This window comes from Rhinatrema bivittatum, chromosome 2 (assembly GCF_901001135.1).
Source record: "Rhinatrema bivittatum chromosome 2, aRhiBiv1.1, whole genome shotgun sequence".
Taxonomy (NCBI): Eukaryota; Metazoa; Chordata; class Amphibia; order Gymnophiona; family Rhinatrematidae; genus Rhinatrema; species Rhinatrema bivittatum.
Window position 1 is genome coordinate 205,621,163 of NC_042616.1, and position 20,561 is coordinate 205,641,723.

General features: G+C 44.8%; 1 protein-coding gene across 5 annotated transcripts in view; it reads left to right on the forward strand.

The window, feature by feature from the left end:
• Positions 1 to 20,561, forward strand: part of LOC115084331 (ATP-binding cassette sub-family B member 5-like) — a 210,913-nt gene that overhangs the window by 177,007 nt on the left and 13,345 nt on the right. For all 5 annotated transcript variants that reach the window (XM_029589048.1, XM_029589050.1, XM_029589051.1 and 2 more), the window contains 5 exons: positions 279 to 482; positions 4,339 to 4,439; positions 9,317 to 9,457; positions 14,244 to 14,400; positions 16,637 to 16,834. In XM_029589048.1, coding sequence (XP_029444908.1) covers positions 279 to 482; positions 4,339 to 4,439; positions 9,317 to 9,457; positions 14,244 to 14,400; positions 16,637 to 16,834 — 801 coding nt within the window. The remainder of the gene's footprint in view (positions 1 to 278; positions 483 to 4,338; positions 4,440 to 9,316; positions 9,458 to 14,243; positions 14,401 to 16,636; positions 16,835 to 20,561) is intronic.

The following is a 20,561-nucleotide window of genomic DNA, read 5'->3' on the forward strand; positions in this document are numbered from 1 at the left end:
TGGTAGACAATTTTATACCAAGGAGACACACTAAATAAACAGGTATAGTCAGTGGCAGGTCTGTATTCCAAAGAACTGATATTTCAAAACACATCATAGCAATAGACGAAATGGAAGCATTTAGAGAGGAATGACACTTACTAATAAAGTATCTTTTCATAGTTTTAAGGTTGTGAGGTGTTTTCATTCTACTAATGGTGACAAAGACATTATTTTCAAAATGCATACAAGTTTAATTCATGTTAAATAGTGAGGTTTTCCAATGTTTTTCATTTCAGGCAACAGGTTCAAGACTGGGTCTAATAGCACAGAATGTCTGCAGCATGGGATTGTCAGTCATCATCGCATTTGCCTATGGTTGGGAGATGACTCTGCTGATTCTAGCCATGGCCCCAGTGCTTGCCATGGCTGGATTGTTAGAGACCAGAGCCTTATCTGGATTTGCCAACCGTGATAAAAAGCAACTCCAAAGTGCTGGAAAGGTAAAGTCTGAGAAAAATCTTTTAGAACTCTTGATGATATCACAAAAAAGGTTTCTGTACTAAATAAAAGAAGTAGATAATATAAACCAAGTAGACGACAAAGAAGGCAACTATGAAGTCAATATTCAGAACACAATCCAGTGGGAGCACTGAGAGGAGAGGATCACCTTGCTGGTGGCTGAAAGGAATCAGTAAGTTTTTGCTTGGGACATTGTCTTTTTTAAAAGCATTGGGGCAAAGTTAACTATTTGGTAATATTATTTAGTGTGTTTGTGCTTTTAGTAGTCAGTAAGCCAGCAAATAAACAGAAGTTAGACTTTTTGTATTTTTAAATAGACAGTCAGTAAGGCAGCTAGTAAACAGTAGTTAGTGTTTGTATATTTAAAAAAAAAAAAAAAAAAAAGTAGCCAGAAGCTACAAATAAGCTAGGAACAGTGTATACCTAATAGGGATGTGAATCGGGCTTCGGCGATTGAAAATATCGTCAGAAATCGGGGGCTCTCCCAAAACGATAGGAAAACCCCACGATATTGATCGTGGGGCTTCCCTTATCGTTTTGGGGGAGGGCGGGAAAAACGGCACACACAAATAACCCCTAATCCCAACCCGACCCTTTAAAAGTAACCCCTTAGCTTCCCCCACCCTCCCGACCCCCTCCAAAACCTTTTTACTAGCCGAGGGCAAAGGCTAGCGCCGGCGCCATTTTGAATACTGGAAATGCGGCCGAGTGCAGGAGGTCGCTCCCGGACCCCCGTTGGACTTTTGGCAAGTTTTGTGGGGGTCAGGAGGCCCCCCCAAGCTGGCCAAAAGTCCCTGGGGTCCAGCGGGGGTCCGGGAGCGATCTCCTGCACTCGTGCCGTCGGATGCCAGGAACCAAAATGGCGCCGATAGCCTTGCCCTTACTATGTCACAGGGGCTACCGGTGCCATTGGTCAGCCCCTGTCACATGGTAGGAGCACAAGATGGCACCGGCCATCCAGTGCTCCTACCATGTGACAGGATCCGGCCAATGGCACGGATACCCTGTCACAAGGTAAGGGCAAAGGACGGCCCGGAGCGGGAGATCGCTCCCGAGACCCCCACTGGACCACCAGGTACCTGTAAAAAGGTTTTGGGGTGGTCGGGAGGGTGGGGGAAGCTAAGGGGTTACTTTTAAAGAGTCTGGGTGGGTTTTTTGTTTATCGACATTGATAAGACAGGCTAAGACAGAATTTGAAAAGAAGTTGGCCGTAGAGGCAAAAACTCACAGTAAAAACTTTTTAAAATATATCCAAAGCAGAAAACCTGTGAGGGAATCAGTTGGACTGTTAGATGATCAAGGGGTTAAAGGGGTACTTAGAGAAGATAAGGCCATCACGGAAAGATTAAATGATTGCTTGGTGTTTACTAAAAAGTATGTTGGGGAGATACCCATTGCGGAGAAGGTTTTCATGGGTAATGATTCAGTTGGACTGAACCAAATCACAGTGAACCTAGAAGATGTAGTAGGCCTGATTGATAAACTGAAGAGTAGTAAATCACCTGGACTGGATGGTATACACCCCAGGGTTCTGAAGGAACTCAAAAATTAAATTTCAGACCTATTAGTAAAAATTTGTAACCTATCATTAAAATCATCCATTGTACCTGAAGACTGGAGGATAGCTAATGTAACCCCAATATTTAAAAAGGGCTCCAGGGGCGATCCGGGAAACTACAGACCAGTTAGCCTGACTTCAGTGCCAGGAAAAATAGTGGAAAGTGTTCTAAGTATCAAAATCACAGAACATATAGAAATGCATGGTTTAATGGAACAAAGTCAGCATGGCTTTACCCAAGGCAAGTCTTGCCTCACAAATCAGCTTCACTTTTTTGAAGGAGTTAATAAACATATGGATAAAGGTGAACTGGTAGATGTAGTGTACTTGGATTTTCAGAAGGTGTTTGATAAATTTCCTCATGAGAGGCTTCTAGGAAAAGTAATAAGTCATGGTATAGGTGGCGATGTCCTTTCGTGGATTACAAACTGGCTAAAAGACAGGAAACAGAGAGTAGGATTAAATGGACAGTTTTCTCAGTGGAAGGGAGTGAACAGTGGAGTGCCTCAGGGATCTGTATTGGGACCCTTACTTTTCAATATATTTATAAATGATCTGGAAAGAAATACGACGAGTGAGGAAATCAAATTTGCAGATGATACAAAATTGTTCAGAGTAGTTAAATCACAAGTAGATTGTGATAAATTGCAGGAAGACCTTGTGAGATTAGAAAATTGGGCATCAAAATAGCAGATGAAATTTAATGTGGATAAGTGCAAGGTGATGCATATAGGAAAAAATAACCCATGCTATAGTTACACAATGTTAGGTTCCATATTAGATGCTACCACCCAAGAAAGAGATCTAGGCGTCATAGTGGATAACACATTGAAATAGTCGGTTCAGTGTGCTATGGCAGTCAAAAAAGCAAACAGAATGTTAGGAATTATTAGGAAGGGCATGGTGAATAAAACGGAAAATGTCATAATGCCTCTGTATCGCTCCATGGTGAGAACACACCTTGAATACTGTGGACAATTCTGGTCGCGGCATCTCAAAAAAGATATAATTGCGATGGAGAAGGTACAGAGAAGGGCTACCAAAATGATAAGGGGAATGGAAAAGCTCCCCTATGAGGAAAGACTAAAGAGGTTAAGACTTTTCAGCTTGGAGATTGCTGAGGGGGGATATGATAGAGGTGTTTAAAATCATGAGAGGTCAAGAACGGGTAAATGTGAATCGGTTATTTAGTCTTTCAGATAATAGAAAGACTAGGGGGCACTCCATGAAGTTAGCATGTGGCACATTTAAAACTAATCGGAGAAAGTTCTTCTTCACTCAACATACAATTAACCTCAGGAATTTGTTGCCAGAGGTTGTGGTTAGTTAATTTAGTATAGCTGTGTTTAAAAAAGGATTGGATAAGTTCTTGGAGGAGAAGTCCATTACCTGCTATTATTTAAGTTGACTTAGAAAATAGCCACTGCTATTACTAGACTTAGTTTTTGGGTACTTGCCAGGTTCTTATGGCCTGGATTGGCCACTGTTGGAAACAGGATGCTGGGCTTGATGGACCCTTGGTATGACCCAGTATGGCATGTTCTTAAGTTCTTAACACTGGTGAGTGGATAAGTTATCCAGATAAAGTTCTGCGCATAATTATTCCCAGATATCCAGTGGCTTCTATGTGCATAAGTCTGCCACTCAATATACCTGGAAATCCAGAGAACTTTAGGATAGCTATTTTTTTTCAACCAGATTTATGCATAGAACGTTAACCAGACAGCATTCAATATCTGCATTCACTGGGTAAAGTTCAGCTCAACCCCTGAAATGCTTCCAGTACACCTTGTTCTCAATTGGCTAAATTTTCTTCATTCGCCTATATGGAAAACATTACAGAATTTTGAGATGTATATGTGTACTATAAACAATAATGGAGAGAATAGTAGGCCTTCTAACAACAGGCAGTAGTTTCTCTGGACCCTGGCAATTAATTACACATTAAAATCAGGCTTAATTTTGTCATTTACTGAAAAGAAGATGCTAAGATAGCATTCCAAGACATAACATAAGGTTTATATTTTCTTATACTGTCAGACTCGGGAATAGAAAGTATAAGAATAATGTTGGGAAAGAATTTATTTTTTGTATGTAATTACATGTTGCTGTTTGACTCTTCACTGAAATGCAATATCTGTCATACATCTTCTAAATCAGACTCAACCTAGTGAGAAATGTTATTTTACTTGATCAGCATTTGTAACTGATAGAAAACAAAACATCAGTGTCAAGTTTCAACAAGTTTTGTCCCCTCTTTTTAAAAACCATGCAAAAAGGTAGCAACAGAAGCTGTGGAAAACATCCGGACAGTTGTTTCCTTAACGAGAGAGAGAGCTTTTGAAGAAATGTACAATGAAAATTTACAGAAGCCTTTCAGGTCAGAAATCATTTTATAGTCTATTTTTTAGGGATGTGAATCGCTTTTTGCCGATTTAAAATATCGTCCGATATATTTTAAATCGTCAAAAATCGTTAGAGCCGCGATACAATAACAATTCACCCGATTTATCGTTAAAAAATCGTAAATCGGGGGAAGGGGGAGGGGAAGGGGGAGGGCGGGAAAACCGGCACACTAAAACAACCCTAAAACCCACCCCGACCCTTTAAAATAAATCCCCCACCCTCCCGAACCCCCCCAAAATGCCTTAAATTACCTGGGGTCCAGAGGAAGGGTCCCGGTGTAATCTTTTACTCTCGGTCCTCCGTGCGTTGTAGAAATGGCGCCGGCGCTACCTTTGACCTGTCATATGACAGGTCAAAGGTAGCGCCGGCGCCATTTTGTTTTTTTGTCCCCCGATGTCAGGAGCGTAGGAGATCGCATCCCGGACCCCCGCTGGACCACCAGGGACTTTTGGCCAGCTTGGGGGGGCCTCCTGACCCCCACAAGACTTGCCAAAAGTCCAGCGGGGGTCCGGAACGATCTCTTACCGCGAATCGTTTTTCCGTACGGAAAAACGATTCAACTTCAGGAGGTCATTCCGGACCCCCGCTGGACCCCCAGGGACTTTTGGCCAGCTTGGGGGGGCCTCCTGACCCCCACAAGACTTGCCAAAAGTCCAGCGGGGGTCCGGAATGACCTCCTGCAGTCGAATCGTGTTGCCGTACGGCCGGCGCCATTTTGCGCAAAATGGCGCCGGCCATACGGAGGACTGAGAGTAAAAGATCACACCGGGACCCTTCCTCTGGACCCCAGGTAATTTAAGGTATTTTGGGGGGGTTTGGGAGGGTGGGGGATTTATTTTAAAGGGTCGGGGTGGGTTTTAGGGATGTTTTAGTGTGCCGGTTTTCGATTTACACGATTTACATGATTTACACGATATTTAAAAAACCCAAACTGCAATGATCCGATTCCCTCCCCCTCCCAGCCGAAATCGATCGTTAAGACGATCGATCACACGATTCACATCTCTACTATTTTTCTGCATAATGCATGTTCACATATGGATACATGTTCATGTATGGATACATTTTCAAAAGTTTAGTTTGGAATTAGGCACCTTGCATTCAATCTTAGGATCCTACAGAACCTTCAAAAGTAGGTTTCTGTTAGGGTTGTACCTTAATTTGAAAGAAAACTGCAAAATAGGACAAATGAGCCCATTTTTATTTTTATATCAGCAATAACAATTTGGTCTCCCCAAAATGAAATTGTTAATTTTCTTCCATTTGCAATACTTTGCTGAAAATGGATGAAAACAAAAAAATGAAAAAGATGAAAAGACCCAAAAAATGAAACATGAAAAAAAACAACCCATGAAAAGTGAAAACAAAAACAACAGTTTGGCCATAAATATTCTGTACACCTAATTTCATTAAAGGGGCAATAATCAAACTGCCTGTGTTGATGCAAACCTCATGGGTACTTTTTACCCAGGGGGTTTGCACCAATTATCAAAGTTAAACTATTAGGGTAAGTTTTGCTTTCATCATTGCCATCAGAAAACTTGCCTGCCAAGATTAGCACCTGCCTTCTCTGAGGGTCATTTTTCATCTGATACAAATCACAGTTTTGATTATTCAAAACTATAGGCATTGTTATATAGCCCATCCTCTTCTCGCCCCAAAGAATGCCTCTGAACAATGCAGTAGGTAATTGTAGAATGAAATGAAAAATTACTGGCTGGTGTAAAGATTTAATGTTGCTGGTATTTAATACAGAGTATCCTTAGCATGAATATGTATCAGAGAGGAAAAGACCTGAACTTTGCCATCAGATTTTTTAACCAGTAGTTGCAATCATGGGTCATAAAAACCTCTCTCTTCTTTTTATTATTTTCCAAAAGATTTTTTAATTATTTTTAATTTTATTAACAATGGCTTGTTAAACTGGTTTTATATTTTCCATTTGTATGTAGCTATACGTCATTTCTCTTGTTGGTTATAGCTCAAAGGTAAAACCAGATTGCAATTGGTTATTATCCTAAGCAATGTCTCACAAATACTGTTTTGTTATAAGCAACATATTCGCCTGATAGAGACCAATTTTTCACACTTATCTTAATGTGGAGATTTCTTTGGAGAACCTTTCAGCAAATGCCAGCGATTATGTACACATTACTCCTGGGGGGATTCTGCGCAAAAAAATTGAAAATTCTGCAACAAAAAATTGAAAGTTTTACGCACACATTTTCTGAATTCTGCAAAATTCTGCACATTTATTTTTCAAAATAACACAATATTTTTTGCAAATTCTTCTTCATTTCAGTGCAATCCAGTCCCTGGCGACTTGACACTGCTGGCAGATGAGCCAATTGCTGCTGCTGGCAGATGAGCCAAGCTGGCAGGGACTGCTGCAGTTGTTGCTAACCTCTCCACCTGAGTATCCATACCGGGGCCCCTTCACTGCATGGGCTCTGATGTAACTGCACCTCCACCTCTGTGGCGTGGAAGTGGCTTCTCTAATGGTTGCATCATGCACTGCCGTATGGGACACTTGGGATGAATCCCCAACATGCTCTCACTGTCTCTCTTACATGATATCAGACATATGCTTTCTCTCACATGCCATCTGTCACTCACATGTTCTGTCTCCCCACATACAACTGTCTCTCTCACCCACCCACCCACCCACCCACACTCCCCCCCCCCCCCCGTACAGACTCCCAGGCAGACACCTACCCACTGGCTCACAACAAACACAAGGGCTCAAACAGTCTCAGGGCCAGGGTCTTTTCTTTAGCCCCTCTCTTTCCCCCTCCCCTTCTTTCTCTCTTTCTCTTTCCCCTTCCCCCCTCTGTTCCCCTCCCTTCTCCTCCTTTTTCCACCTCTTCTCCTTTCCCCCTTCCCCTTCCCCTTCTTTCTCTTTCTCTTTCCCCCTTCCCCCCCTCTGTTCCCTCCGTTCTCCTCCTTTTTCCACCTCTTCTCCTTTACCCCTTCCCCTTCCCCCTTCTTTCTCTCTTTCCCCCTTCCCCCTCCCCCCTGTCCCCCTCCCTTCTCTCTCTCCCTCTCCTCCCAGGTAGACACCTACCCACTGGCTCACAACAAACACAAGGGCTCAAACATACAGTCTCAGGGCCAGGGCCTGGGTCTCTTCTTTAGCCCCTCTCTTTCCCTCTCCCTCCTTCTTTCTCTGTTTCTCTTTCCCCTTCTCTCTTTGTCTGACCCCATTCCCCCTCCCCTCTGTTCCCCTCCCTTTTCTCTCTTCTCCTCCCCTTTTTCCCCCTCTTCTCCTTTCCCTCTTTCTCTCTCTTCCTCTCCCTCCCCTCCCCCTGTTCCCCTCCTCTCTGCCTCTTCTCCTCCTTTCTTTTTCCCCCTTCTCTTTCCCCCTTTCCCTCTTTCTCCATTCCCCCTCCCCCTTTCTCTCTATTTTCGATTGTTTTTAGTTTTAAGCACGGCACAGCTTGCTAACCTCGAGCTGCCGGTGCCGTGCTGTGATGCGATGCCCCCACTCTCCGTGCGCCACCTGACTTCGCTGTCCCGGATTGGCCACCGTCCATGCGTGGCATGCTTCCGGGTTTTTTATTTCCTTTTCCGGGGCGGGAGGAAATCGCAAGGCAACAGTGCGAGGAAGGGCAGCGAGGGAGGAAATCTGTGGGAACTGCGTCGAGGGAAGAAATCTCCGAGGTGAGGGAGGAAATCTGCGTGAAGGAGGAATTCTGCGCAAATTCTGCATTCCGCAGTAGCGCAGAATTCCCCCAGGAGTAATACATGGTTACAAATAGGCTGATAACGCATACATGTGTACAATATTTGAAATGTGCCTCCACATGTGTGCGCAAATCTCGCTTCCATCACATAAATGGATCAGTGAAGTAGCCCATATCCCACTAGTAGTACACTTCCCCCTAACATAGAAGATTTAGGATGACAGAGCAGGTAAGAAGAGGGTTTTTTTTGGCCCAGCAGGGTGTACGCAAGAAAAGCCCTCGTTTTATCGCTTGCAATAATGACTGCCATGATAGCTGTGATCCGCAATAATGGCGGCTATCCCACAAAAAATATTTTCTCACTCTACCACATAAAAAGCCCACGAAGTCCTAGCTTTTGCACACTCATTATCATATTTGCATACAAACTCACAAAGGAATAAACATCGCACGTTTATCCTGCATTAGACCCCTGTTTTTGCACCATAGAGCCCTAACGCAATTTTGATGAATGACCCCAAAATTTATCTGTAGAGCAGATCTAAAGTTTTCCAGCCTTGTGTGGCCAGATAACTAGCTACTTGACTGGATATCTTCAAAGTTACCTGGTTAAATATTACTTCTTTAAAAAAAAAAAAAAAAAGTCGCAGGCCTCCCAGCCAAATTCCCCCACTCCTCCAAATACAGAAAAAAAATAATGCTTCCTCTGCTGCCTAAACAAGCGCTCTCCCACTGAAGCTTTCCCAGCCAGATACATTTAGGTTAGTATATGCAGTGGACGTTTATCCCGCTAAATATATGGGTCCAGTTATCCAGCTAACTTTAGCCGGATAAGTTGTCTAGTACCCAGCCTACTGAATATTACCCCCATCCTTTATGCCTGAAAAGAGAGTGACATGGCAGATACTATGGCAACAGCAGTCTTTAATGCTTAAAATCTCTGTCCTTTTTTTGACTTAGCATGCAAAACCTAAGCTTCCTACCTATAAAGTACTATTAATGCCCCACTTGCTTTTTTTTCAAACCATGTTTATGTAACAGCTTTAACTGCGATTTAGGTTAGCATCTGAAAATCAGTTTTGATGCCGGTATGTCTCTGCAATGATGTGAGCTGGAATTCGCTAATTTCCCAACAGCCAAATATTTTACTAGGTGCTCTCTGTTACAGAAACGCTCAGAAGAAAGCTCAGACCTATGGTTGCTGCTTTGCATTCAGCCAGGCCTTTTTGTACTTCACCTATGCAGCAGGCTATCGATTTGGAGCTTACTTAATAACCATTGGAAGAATGAATATAGAGGAAGTTTTCTTGTAAGTCTTGCATTTAAGTGCATTTTGGCAATGTTACTACTTCCCCTATTTAAATCAGAAACTCATCCTGTGCCCGTCAGTCAAATACCATTAGCAAAAACGCTCTTCATTAAGATCCACTTGAAAAAAAAATTGTTTTAAACCCAGATACTTCTCTTTTGGCTAAGATCACATGTCAGGTCCGAGTCATGAGCTGATGATGGTGCCTTCGTAGCCTTTTGGCTGAAACTATGAACCTACATAATGTGAGCGCTGATTCCACTTGGGACACAAAACTGCTTGGGAGGAAAAAGCCTTCCATTCCAAAAAAAAAAAAAAAAAAGTTTGCAAATAAAATTTTGTTTTTCTTCTCTGTAAGACTTTCTCACTGCATTTCCCTTTGGAAGGTTCATAGGCTTACATCAGAGTTACATCAGCATCAGGTGGGAATAAATATGTATGGATCTAAGGGCTGATGGGAGGTGAATAAAAGACACCTGTGTATGTGGGTATATGATGTGTATGGGCAAAGGGGAAGGCATTAATGGAGCATTCAGGGAGACTCTTTCCCCGATATGTCGTGAATATCTTTTCTTTAATGCTATGGTGGTGATGATAATGATGATGGAATATATGAGCCTCACAGGGAGGACATTAGTTTGAAGGAGAGTCCCAGGCAACAGAGAGAAAACTTATATCCCCAGAGAAGAGACACAAACAGGTATAAAGTTGTACAAAGTTGCACTGGAAAAAGAAAGAAAGAAAGAGTGAAGAAGGGTAACCTTGGGGCAGGAATTTGGGAGAGCGAGGGACCAAGCATCATTCAAACCATCACATCCATGCCCTACTAGGGCTAGTAAAAAGCAGAAGAAAGCCAGAAAAAGCAGAAACAGCAGGAAGGAGGTCTGTGCTTGGAATATGGCTTGTGGATAGCAGGATTAGAGATGTGAATCGTGTGCCCGATCGTCTTAACGATCGGGTTCGGGCTAGAGGGGGGAAAAAATCTGATCGTGGGTGATGTGGGTGATGTGAATCGGAATTGGTTCCGATTCACATCGTTATTTTTTTTTTTTAGTGAGGCCCGACCCTTTAAAATTAACCCCTTACCTTCCCCCACCCTCCCGAATCCCCCCAAAACATTTTACGATTACCTGGTGGTCCAGTGGGGGCGCGGGGACCGATCTCCCGCTCTCGGGCCATTGGCGCTATTTTGGCTGCCACTCAAAAATGGCGCCGATGGCCCGATAAAAAAAAATACCCACCGGACCCTTTAAAAACGACCCCTTAGCTTCCCCCACCCTCCCAAGCCCCCCAAAACATTTTAAAATTACCTGGTGGTCTAGTGATGGTCCCGGGAGCGATCTCCCGTTCTCGGGCCGTCGGCTGCCACTCATAAAGATGGCGCCGATGGCCCTTTGCCCTTACCATGTGACAGGGTATCCGGGCCATTGGCCGGCTCTTGTCACATGGTAGGAGCACTGGATGGCCAGCGCCATCTTTAAAGATGGCGGCGGCCATCTTTACGATGGCGGCGGCCATCTTTATGATGGTGGCGGCCATCTTTAAAGATGGCGCCGGCCAGCCAGTGCTCCTACCATGTGACAGGGGCCGGCCAATGGCACGGATACCCTGTCATATGGTAAGGGCAAAGGGCCATCGGCGCCATCTTTATGAGTGGCAGCTGATGGCCGGAGAACAGGAGATCGCTCCCGGGACCACCACTAGACCACCAGGTAATTTTAAAATGTTTTGGGGGGATCGGGAGGGTGTGGGAAGCTAAGGGGTTGTTTTCAAAGGGTCGGGTGGGTTGTTTTTTTTATCGGGCCATCGGCGCCATTTTTGAGTGGCAGCCAAAATGGCGTCGATGGACCGAGAGCGGGAGATCGGTCCCCGCGCCCCACTGGACCACCAGGTACTCGTAAAAAATTTGGGGGGGGGGGTTCGGGAGGGTGGGGGAAGGTAAGGGATTCGTTTTATAGAGTCGGGGTGGGTTTAGGGGTTTTTTTGGTGTGCCGGTTTTCCCCGCCCTCCCCCCTCCCCCGATTTACGATTTTTCACGATAAATCGGGGGAATTTCTATTGTATCGCGACTCTTAATGATTTTTGATGATTTTAAATATATCTGATGATTGTTTTAAATCGTCAAAAAACGATTCACATCCCTAAGCAGGATAAACATGGGAAAGGTAAACCAGAATGGGGGTGCCAGGCTGAGAAGAGTGGAGGAGAGACCAGTGACAGATTAAGGGGTTGCAGATGGGGCAGTCACCTAGGTCCAAAGCTTAGAAGGGAACAAATACCAAGTTGAATTAAGGGCAAAGGTAAAGGGGATTGGAGGGTCCGTGACTGAGATACTGCCCAGGCAACGGCCCCCATTAATCTGTCCCTGGTGGAATGAAAGGTAAAGACAGCTGGGAGAACCAATTTGGATTCCCAACCCCCTTCTCCCACCTGAAGAAAGGCCTTGCCCTGTTACAGAGGCAGGTAAAGAGAATGGAGCAGAGTGTTCACAAAGTTAAAAAGGGAGTTCCAGGGACCACAGAGACTGAATGTAATGGAGGTCATTTTCAAACGAGTTGCATGCATAATTGTAGCGATTTTGAAAAGCCCATCTATGCGTTTAGACGGTGACGTTAAAACAAGTGCACAGGCGTCCATACATGCGCATATGGGCGCGCGAGCAGACAGGCTAGAATTTTAAATCATGCGCACAGTTGCGCACATATGACTTAGTGGGCTTTAATGCACACAGGTAAGCGGATTTTAAAACATGCTCACGTGAAGGACATTGCCAGTTTAACCAATTAGACCACCGGTTTCCCAATCCATCTCAGGACACCTCATTAGGAGCAGCAGTAAATATACCGGATTAACAAGCCGCCACTTGCTGAAACCACCGGATTTAAATTTCGATCTAATGTAGGGCCTGCCTCAGAATGCCCCGACATGCCCTAGACCCTCCCCATTTTATTTTTTTACTCACGCCCATGTATATACATTGCATAATTTCCAGCTTTTAAAATATGCGTTTCTCGCATGCGGACCAGATACTTATTACTCACCTATATGGGCATTTTGGTGCAAACATTGCTTTCAGATTCACCCTCTGAAGTGCACTTTATTGTGTAAAACCTTTTGACAATTCAGTGGCATATATTGTAGCAATTTTCAAAAGCCCATTTACATGCATACAGGTGAATTTTAAAAGGGCTGAGTGCACTGAAGCCGGGAGTTACGCACGCCAGTCTGGCCGGTGCTTACCTTGTGGATTTTAACGAGCAGGCGAGTGTATCTCCTGGAACATGCACAAAATGTTTTTCACAGAAAAGGGGCAGTGGATGGGTGGAGTTTGGGTGGGACACGGGCATTCCGGGCCTGTAAACGGAAGTATTGATGCACACAAGTACGCGTCGGGGGTCCCTTACCGCAAAACATTTCTTCTGTTACGGATGGCGTGTAAGTTTTAAAATAAAAAAATCAGGGCTAGTCAGTGGGGTTTGAAGGGTCGGGGCTAATAGGATAAAATGAAGGAAGGTTAATTAGAGGAATTAAGAAGTCCTAACCTTTACCTGGGTGAACTGAGAATGGACTGGGGAAACTGCTATTATGTCAGCATGCGTGTCTAATAAAATCCCCCCCACTTAACGTGGCAGATCCAACATTTGCATGCACAAGCAAGCATCCGTTCAAAATTGGGCACACATGTATGCGTGTGCAGCTGATTTTAGTCATACGTGCATATATGTGTGTATGTTATAAAATGGCTGCATCCATTTGCGCGAGCCAGCATACGTGCGAACATTTTCACCCACATGGCTGTTTAAAAATTACCGTCTCCAAGTGTAAAACCTAGCTTTAAATGTATAAATCCTTGTGAAAGCGACCTCCAATGTGAGCGATGGACAGTAGAAAGCAGCCTAACCTAGTGTCCTTTATTGTAAGGCCTGGGAGCCAGTGGCTGCTCTCATCAACCCTAAATGCAGCTCAATCATTCTCTTTCCCCAGTACACAATCTCCTCCCATTTTCTTTAGAAGTTTGATGCCGGCACTGTTTCTGGAACAGCTGTTCTGGGGTTTGTTTGGTTTTTTTCCAGGACCGTAAGGTTCTCATTGAATTTGAGATGTGCAGTGCCCAAACTCCTGTGCTGTTCTTGAGCATGAGTTAGGTTACCATTTGACTCAAACTCACTGAGAGCTGTGCAGTGCCAGAAAAAAAAAATTAACAGCTGCACCAGAGACAGCTCTGGTATCAACCCTCTGAAGAACATGAAGGGGTGGGGGGGGCTCCGAAATTGAGTGGAAAACCAGCATGGAGGGAATGGGGATGGGAACAGGATAGTGGAAACCGATTGGTGAGAGAGGCAGGGGTTGAGACTGGCTGAGAAAAGGCTGGGAGAAAGTGTGCATTGGGGGAGGACAGTGTGGGGAGGGGGAGAGGAACTGGAGGAAGTGTGTATTGCGGGATAGTCAGACTGAGGGAGAGCATGAATGGGTGGGGGAGACTTTGTTTTAGTCACATAAGTTGTTTTGAGTGCGTGTGAGCAGTCAGGCCAGCTACGTTACCAAAGGGAACCGTCAGCCCCGTCCAGGCCGGCAGTGTCATTAGAGCAGACCTACTCTTGCCCTGGGCGCCAGCCACATTCCCTGACAGATGGTCCTGGATCTCAGTAGATCTGTAAATATATGGTAAACCCGTCTGCTGCATATTGTGTACATTGTTCATATATCATTTTTGTCCGTTTTTCTGTATGTTTGTTTATATACTGTGAAAAATCAAAAGTAGTATAAAACGTATTTTTTTCTATAGGGTGTTTTCTATAATGGCATATGGAGCTATGGCAGTTGGGCAGACATTGTCCTTTGCCCCTGACTATGCAAAGGCAAAATTGGCAGCTGCGTACTTGTTTGCGTTGTTTGAGAGGACTCCAGTTATAGACAGCTACAGCCAAAGTGGACAGAAACCGGTAAGCAGAACCGAAGCTTCCGACACTTTATATCTGTTCTCATTGCAGCTAGCTAGCTAACCTGTTTAGATCTCTGTTTAAAAATGAGCAAAATAATTGCATTGAAAGAAGAAAGTGGTAGGGGTATGCAGGATAGGGATGTGCAGAGGGACACCATACATTGCATTCAGGATTCGTATTCGTCGGGGGGCAGATACATTGCATTCGGCAAGGGGGGCCCCCGATACGTTCATGCGTTAATTCTTATTCGTTTCCCGGCTAAAATTGAATTAACTACAACCCCCACCCTCCTGACCCCCCCCCAAGACTTACCAAAACTCCCTGGTGGTCCAATGGGGTGTCCGGGAGCCATCTCCTGCACTCACGCCCTCGGCTGCTGGTATTCAAAATGGCGCTGATAGCCTTTGATCTTACTATGTCACAGGGGCTACTGGTGCCATTGGTGCCATTGGTGCCATTGGTCAGCCCCTGTCACATGGTAGGAGCAATGGATGGCTGGCGCCATCTTGTGCTCCTACCATGTGACAGGGGCTGACCAATGGCACCGGTAGCCCCTGTGACATAGTAAGATCAAAGGCTATCGGCGCCATTTTGGATACCAGCAGCCAAGGGCGTGAGTGCAGGAGATGGCTCCCGGACCCCCCATTGGACTACCAGGGAGTTTTGGTAAGTCTTGGGGGGGTCAGGAGGGTGGGGGGGGGGGGTTTGTTTAAATTTGCTCCTTTAGACGGCTGAATAATTCGGCGAAGATTCATTGTATTCGTGGGAAATCGTGATACGTTTCGCTTCCCCACGAATACAACGAATATGGCCCTATACATTGCAGATTACCAGTACATAGGAAACAAATGCACACACCTAATGCAGGGGCCAAATATTTGTTTCAATTTGCTTTATTATTTATTTTGTTGTTTTGGTAGGAGGAGGGGTTGGATTTGGGATTCAGTATGTTTAATGGTTGCTTTGCTCCAGTTTGTTTGATAAACCAAAATAATCCCAGTCATTCCTGGTCCACTGGTTCCACTTCAAAAAATGGCACCAGTCACATGGCTGGCCAGCATGATATTGTTTTATGACTATAAAAGGACATGGGACGTTGGTCAGCCTTGAGACCAGCACCATGTTTTGAAGCAGAACCGATGGGACAGGACTAACTGGGGATTGCTCCCACCCCCTTTTGCCCTTGGATCAGTGCTACGAAAAGGGTAAAGGGGAGAGGTGAAGTGTGGTGGGGGCCATGGTGGGGTTCAATTTATCTGCATATAGTGTACACTATTTGCTTAATAGTGCACTCTATGGAGTACATTTTCAAAGGAGTTTCGCTCATATAAATAGTATATAGCACATAAATAGTATGCACTGGAGGATATGCTATTATACATTATATATATATATATATATATATATATATATATATATATATATATATATATATATATATATATAAAGTATACATGTATTTTGCATTTCATGCATAAATTTTACTGGCAGAAAAAAAGGGATGGGCTAGAGGGGGCAGAATTCAAAAGTAAATGCAGTAGTTGCTATTTTATAAAAGCTATACATGTATGCATTTCTAAACTTATTCATACACTTTTACACCTGCTAATTGCTGCAAGTGATATCGGGCTTGTCTGTTGTCTGCAATTTTTGGATGGGAGGACAGAGTGAAGTGCTAGAGGGTCTAGGTGAACTGGAGATGGACTAGGTGAGCTGGTATCAGAGAACTGCTGATTTTAAGTACACGCTCACATTTTTTTCAAATTGGTATATGAGCATACTTTATAAAATATCAGGATTATTGCATGTACACGTTATATTTTTTTTTCATGCCTGAAATACACATGTATGTTTATAAAATAGGGAGAGAGAATAAGCATTTTCTTGCATTGGAAATAGTCATGTGCTCTGAAACATGCAAATTCTTTTCGAGCAGAACTATTCGGTATTTTATAAACTGTGCAGCTCCTGCCACACAGTTTATAAAATGCTAACATGAATTTCTATATGTCCACTTACACACTCCCTTGGCAGGAACAACAAATCTGAAAACTTAATGGTTTGACAGAGCCTTTGGGATTAGTTTCATTTGAAATGAACTGAACCAAAAATGGACATGTTCAATTCAGACTGCACATTTGTTTCAAGCGAATGCCTTAGAAAGTGATGACTGTCTTTCATTTTGTTTGTCTGTCTGCATGTGATATGAAGCTATACTTTTTATTTCTTTCAACAGGACACATTCAAGGGAACGTTAGAGCTCCGCGATGTCTTTTTCAGATACCCAGCTCGCCTTGATGTTCCTGTCCTTAGAGGTTTGTCCATCCAGATTGGGCAAGGACAGACTGTGGCATTTGTTGGCAGCAGCGGATGTGGGAAAAGCACATCTGTGCAGCTTTTGCAGAGATTTTATGACCCACATCAAGGACAAGTGGTAAGATCATAATGCCGTAATACTTGCCTCTGGCAATTTTATGTCCAGTGTCATAAATTAATATGAAGGTTAAGTCTTAATTAAATGTTACCAGTATTATTAAAGGGACAATTGTTAGGCACCCCGGTCAGGCCCCCTCACCTACATGGGCAGGAAGCCTGTTCCTCCATCCACCTTCTCCCTCCATCGCCGCCATCCAGTGCGGTCTGCTGCCATCGCAACCTGCTCGCGGCGCTCCCAACAACTCTGACCCCGGAGCAATCCTTGGGCCCCCTAGTCACCTTGGCCAGATTTAAAGGGCCAGAGGCGGGAAAGTTCCCTGCGGCCTGGGTTGATGACATCAGGCAAGGCAGGAATAAATAACCTGCCTTGCTGCCTCCTCTTCATCTTGGCAACAGGTTAAGCTCCTTGTGAGTGCGTGTTTTCTCATCCTTATCCTGGTTCACCTGCTGTTCTCCTGTTTCCTGCTCTGGACCCTGCTCCAGCTCCATTCCCAGGCCCTGTTCCTGCTCCCATCTGCCTGATTTCAGCTCCAGCCTCTTCCTTGCTTCCCACTTCCTTGGATTGATCTTCTGGCTCCGACCATGCTTGTCTTCTGATTTCCGCTTGTCCGCTGCCTGCCCTGATCTTCTGCCTGGTTCATCGTCTCTGCTTGCCCGCTGCCTGCCCTGATCTTCTGCCTGGTTCTTCATCTCTGCTGGTCTGCTGCCTGCCCTGACCTCGGCCTGGCCTCTGCTTCTCCTAGTCTGCTGCCTGCCTCGACCTTTGGTACACCTGACATGTCCTCCACCTGCTGTCGCCTGGTTCGTCGCTAGAAAGACCCACGCCTAAGTCTTGCCAGCCCCGGCACCCAAGGGCTCAACCTGCATGGAACATGGGCTGGTATAGGTGAAGGTCCTGTTGGGTCATCTCTCTTTAAACCACCTCCCAACAATGAGGACCACCAGGAGCCTCCCCTTGGTGGTAGCAACAACCTCGTCTCGGCTCAAGGGTTCACCCTCCTTACAACAATGACTCAATGGTTATTTGTTGTAATTAAAAATGGGCAAAAACATCAGTGTCCAGCAATGGATGCTATTTGAGAAGGCATTATTCTGATTGACAGGTGTGGTTGAGTGAATGCTAACCCTCTGGGAAGTTTTAACCCAGAAGTCCTAGCTAATCTTCAAACTATCATCATGCTAATTTTTGTCTTTGTTGCTCCTCTTTGGGTTTTATTACTGTTTTGTTTTTCTGTTCTAATAAATCTTATCACACATTTATTAAGGCATCCACTCCTTTATTTAATTTGTTCCTGGGTGCCCCTTTTATGTATATTTCTAATCCAGACCACTACCTTGGAATCTACGCCCCTGCTGCTCTTTTTTATTTATGATCCCCTACGTGGGACAGCATCAAAAGCTTTTCTGAAATTCAAATAAACCTCATCCTGTGCATGCCCTTGATCTAATTCTCTATTCAAGCAAGTGGAAAAATCAATCAAATTCATTTGTCACAGTCTGCCTCTGGGACAACCATGCTGCCTAGGATCTTGCAACCTACTGGATTGTTCACTATCCTTTCCTTCAGTAGTCTCCATCAATTTCCCCACCACAGAGGTAAGGTTTTCTGATCTGTAGTTTCCAGCCTTCTCCCTGTTATCACTGTTATGAAGAGAGGCCACCACCACCATTCTACAGCCCCATGGAACCACTTCTGTCTCCAGTAATCTATTGAACAAATTCTTCAGCGGACCAACCAGAACCTCTTGGATTGAACTCTGGTCAAATATAATTTGGAATAAAGCTGATATGCTTCTATGACTTCCCTGTGTGGATAGTTGGCCTTATTCTTCCACACGTTGCTTTAATTTTTCAGCCACCTCTTTAGAGAACCAAATTGGTTTCCTTTTCTTGTCACTTTTGTTTACCTTCCTTACATAAAGCTTTGTTGCTCTTATTGTAACTCCTTTTAGTTTAACCCACTGTTATTCCATTCCAGCTATCTCTTCCCATCCTGCCAGCTCCTCATTAAGGTACTTTCCCATTTTACCAAAGTTGGTATTTTGAAATCCAGGACTTTGAGTTTTGTGTGTTGGCTTTCTCCTCTGGCCATTATATCAATCCATACCATCTGATGATCATTTGTCCTCAGGCAGACACCCACTTGGACAATAGAGATATTGTTGCTGTTAGTAAATACCAGGTCTTGTATCACTCCTCTTCTTCTAGGTTCCATCACCAATTGTCTGAGCAGAGTCCCTTGAAGACTGCCCACAATCTCTCTGCTTCTAGACAATCTACAGATGGGATACTTCAATTCATATCTGGCAGGTTAGATTCATCTATCAATAACACCTCTCCCTTCATTTCCGCCTTTTTGCTGTCATTAGCCAGATCTCAGTCTAGTTCCTCTGTCTGGGCTGTAGGTCTCTAGACCACACCCAGTGTGGATGGAATTGCCATCACCCCTCTGACTTTTATTTGCTTGTTCCCATCTGTATTGCACATCCATCAATTAGTTAATATTGATAGTTAGTACTCTGAAGTTTTAAAAGGGCAATTCAAACTTCGCACAATTAGATAAATGAATTCCCTTAAATTTTGTCCAGCAGTTTAAACCTAATTCATTCATGTTTTATTTCCTGGACAGTGAAATGTTTAACAGGTTCAGATGCAAGATGTTGTGCTCATCAGTCGCAGGTGGCTGCAAACTTTGCTGCTCACCTCCTTTCTCAATGCAGCTCCGAGTCTGGGGAGAATGGCGACCTCCGCTTCCACATGCTGACCCTCATGGCGTGCCCTGGACAGCGTGGGCAGTCCCAGCCACCATCTTACATCCGGGGTTACCTAAGGCATGCACGCACCTGCCTGCCCCTTCTTAAACGCGTCATAGCGGGAACCTTGGGGGCGTCCCCACCGTATGACGTCATCCGCTTACCATACTTAAACTCAACTGACTTCTTGCAAGATGAGTTAGCAAGGATTCCTGTCCTGCTATCTCCACCACACTGGGACTATGTCTCGCTATCCTACTGGGTGTCCTATGTACCCATTCCTCGGGGGCCTTGCCACACTCAGGGCTATCCGCTCCTCAGGGAGCCATTACTTTCTGTTTCTCTGTTCCAGTGAGTTCCTGCATCGTCCTCGGATGACCCTTGCTGTTCTTGTTCGGACCAACTTGGTGCCTCATCCTCCAACTACTTCCACAGTACCGGCATGAGTACAGAACCTGCTCTTCTACCTTTGTGGCACGGATCCTCGGGTTACCCCGCTTGCGGGCCACAACCAGATCCCTCCAGTCTTGTTTGGCTTCCGGCCTACCCCGCGCTGCGGACCTCTACCGGAGTTGCTACATCTAGAGAAGGTATTCATCGGACTACTCCACGCTGAGGATTACTACTCGGACTGACCAGCTGCAGGTCACTCTCTCGGGACTGACTCTATTGATCCGCTCCTGGGATCACCATTGGCTGTATAATAAAGTTGTTTCCTCTGTTTCCCATCACTGCTGAGACCTTGCCTGTTGTGATAAGGGCCCACAGGGCTCTTCCCTGTGGGCGGAGTCTTCACTCGCCACAACCCAAGGGCCCACTATTAGTTCAAGACTCACAGAACGTAACAGATTGCTAACTCCATGGACCCGGCTTAGCTCTCAGCCTTGCAGGCCATTCCTGGCCTGGCCCAATGGATCACCGAGCAACAAAGGTCACTCAACAAATTGGCTACCGCCTTTAACCAGCTGAATT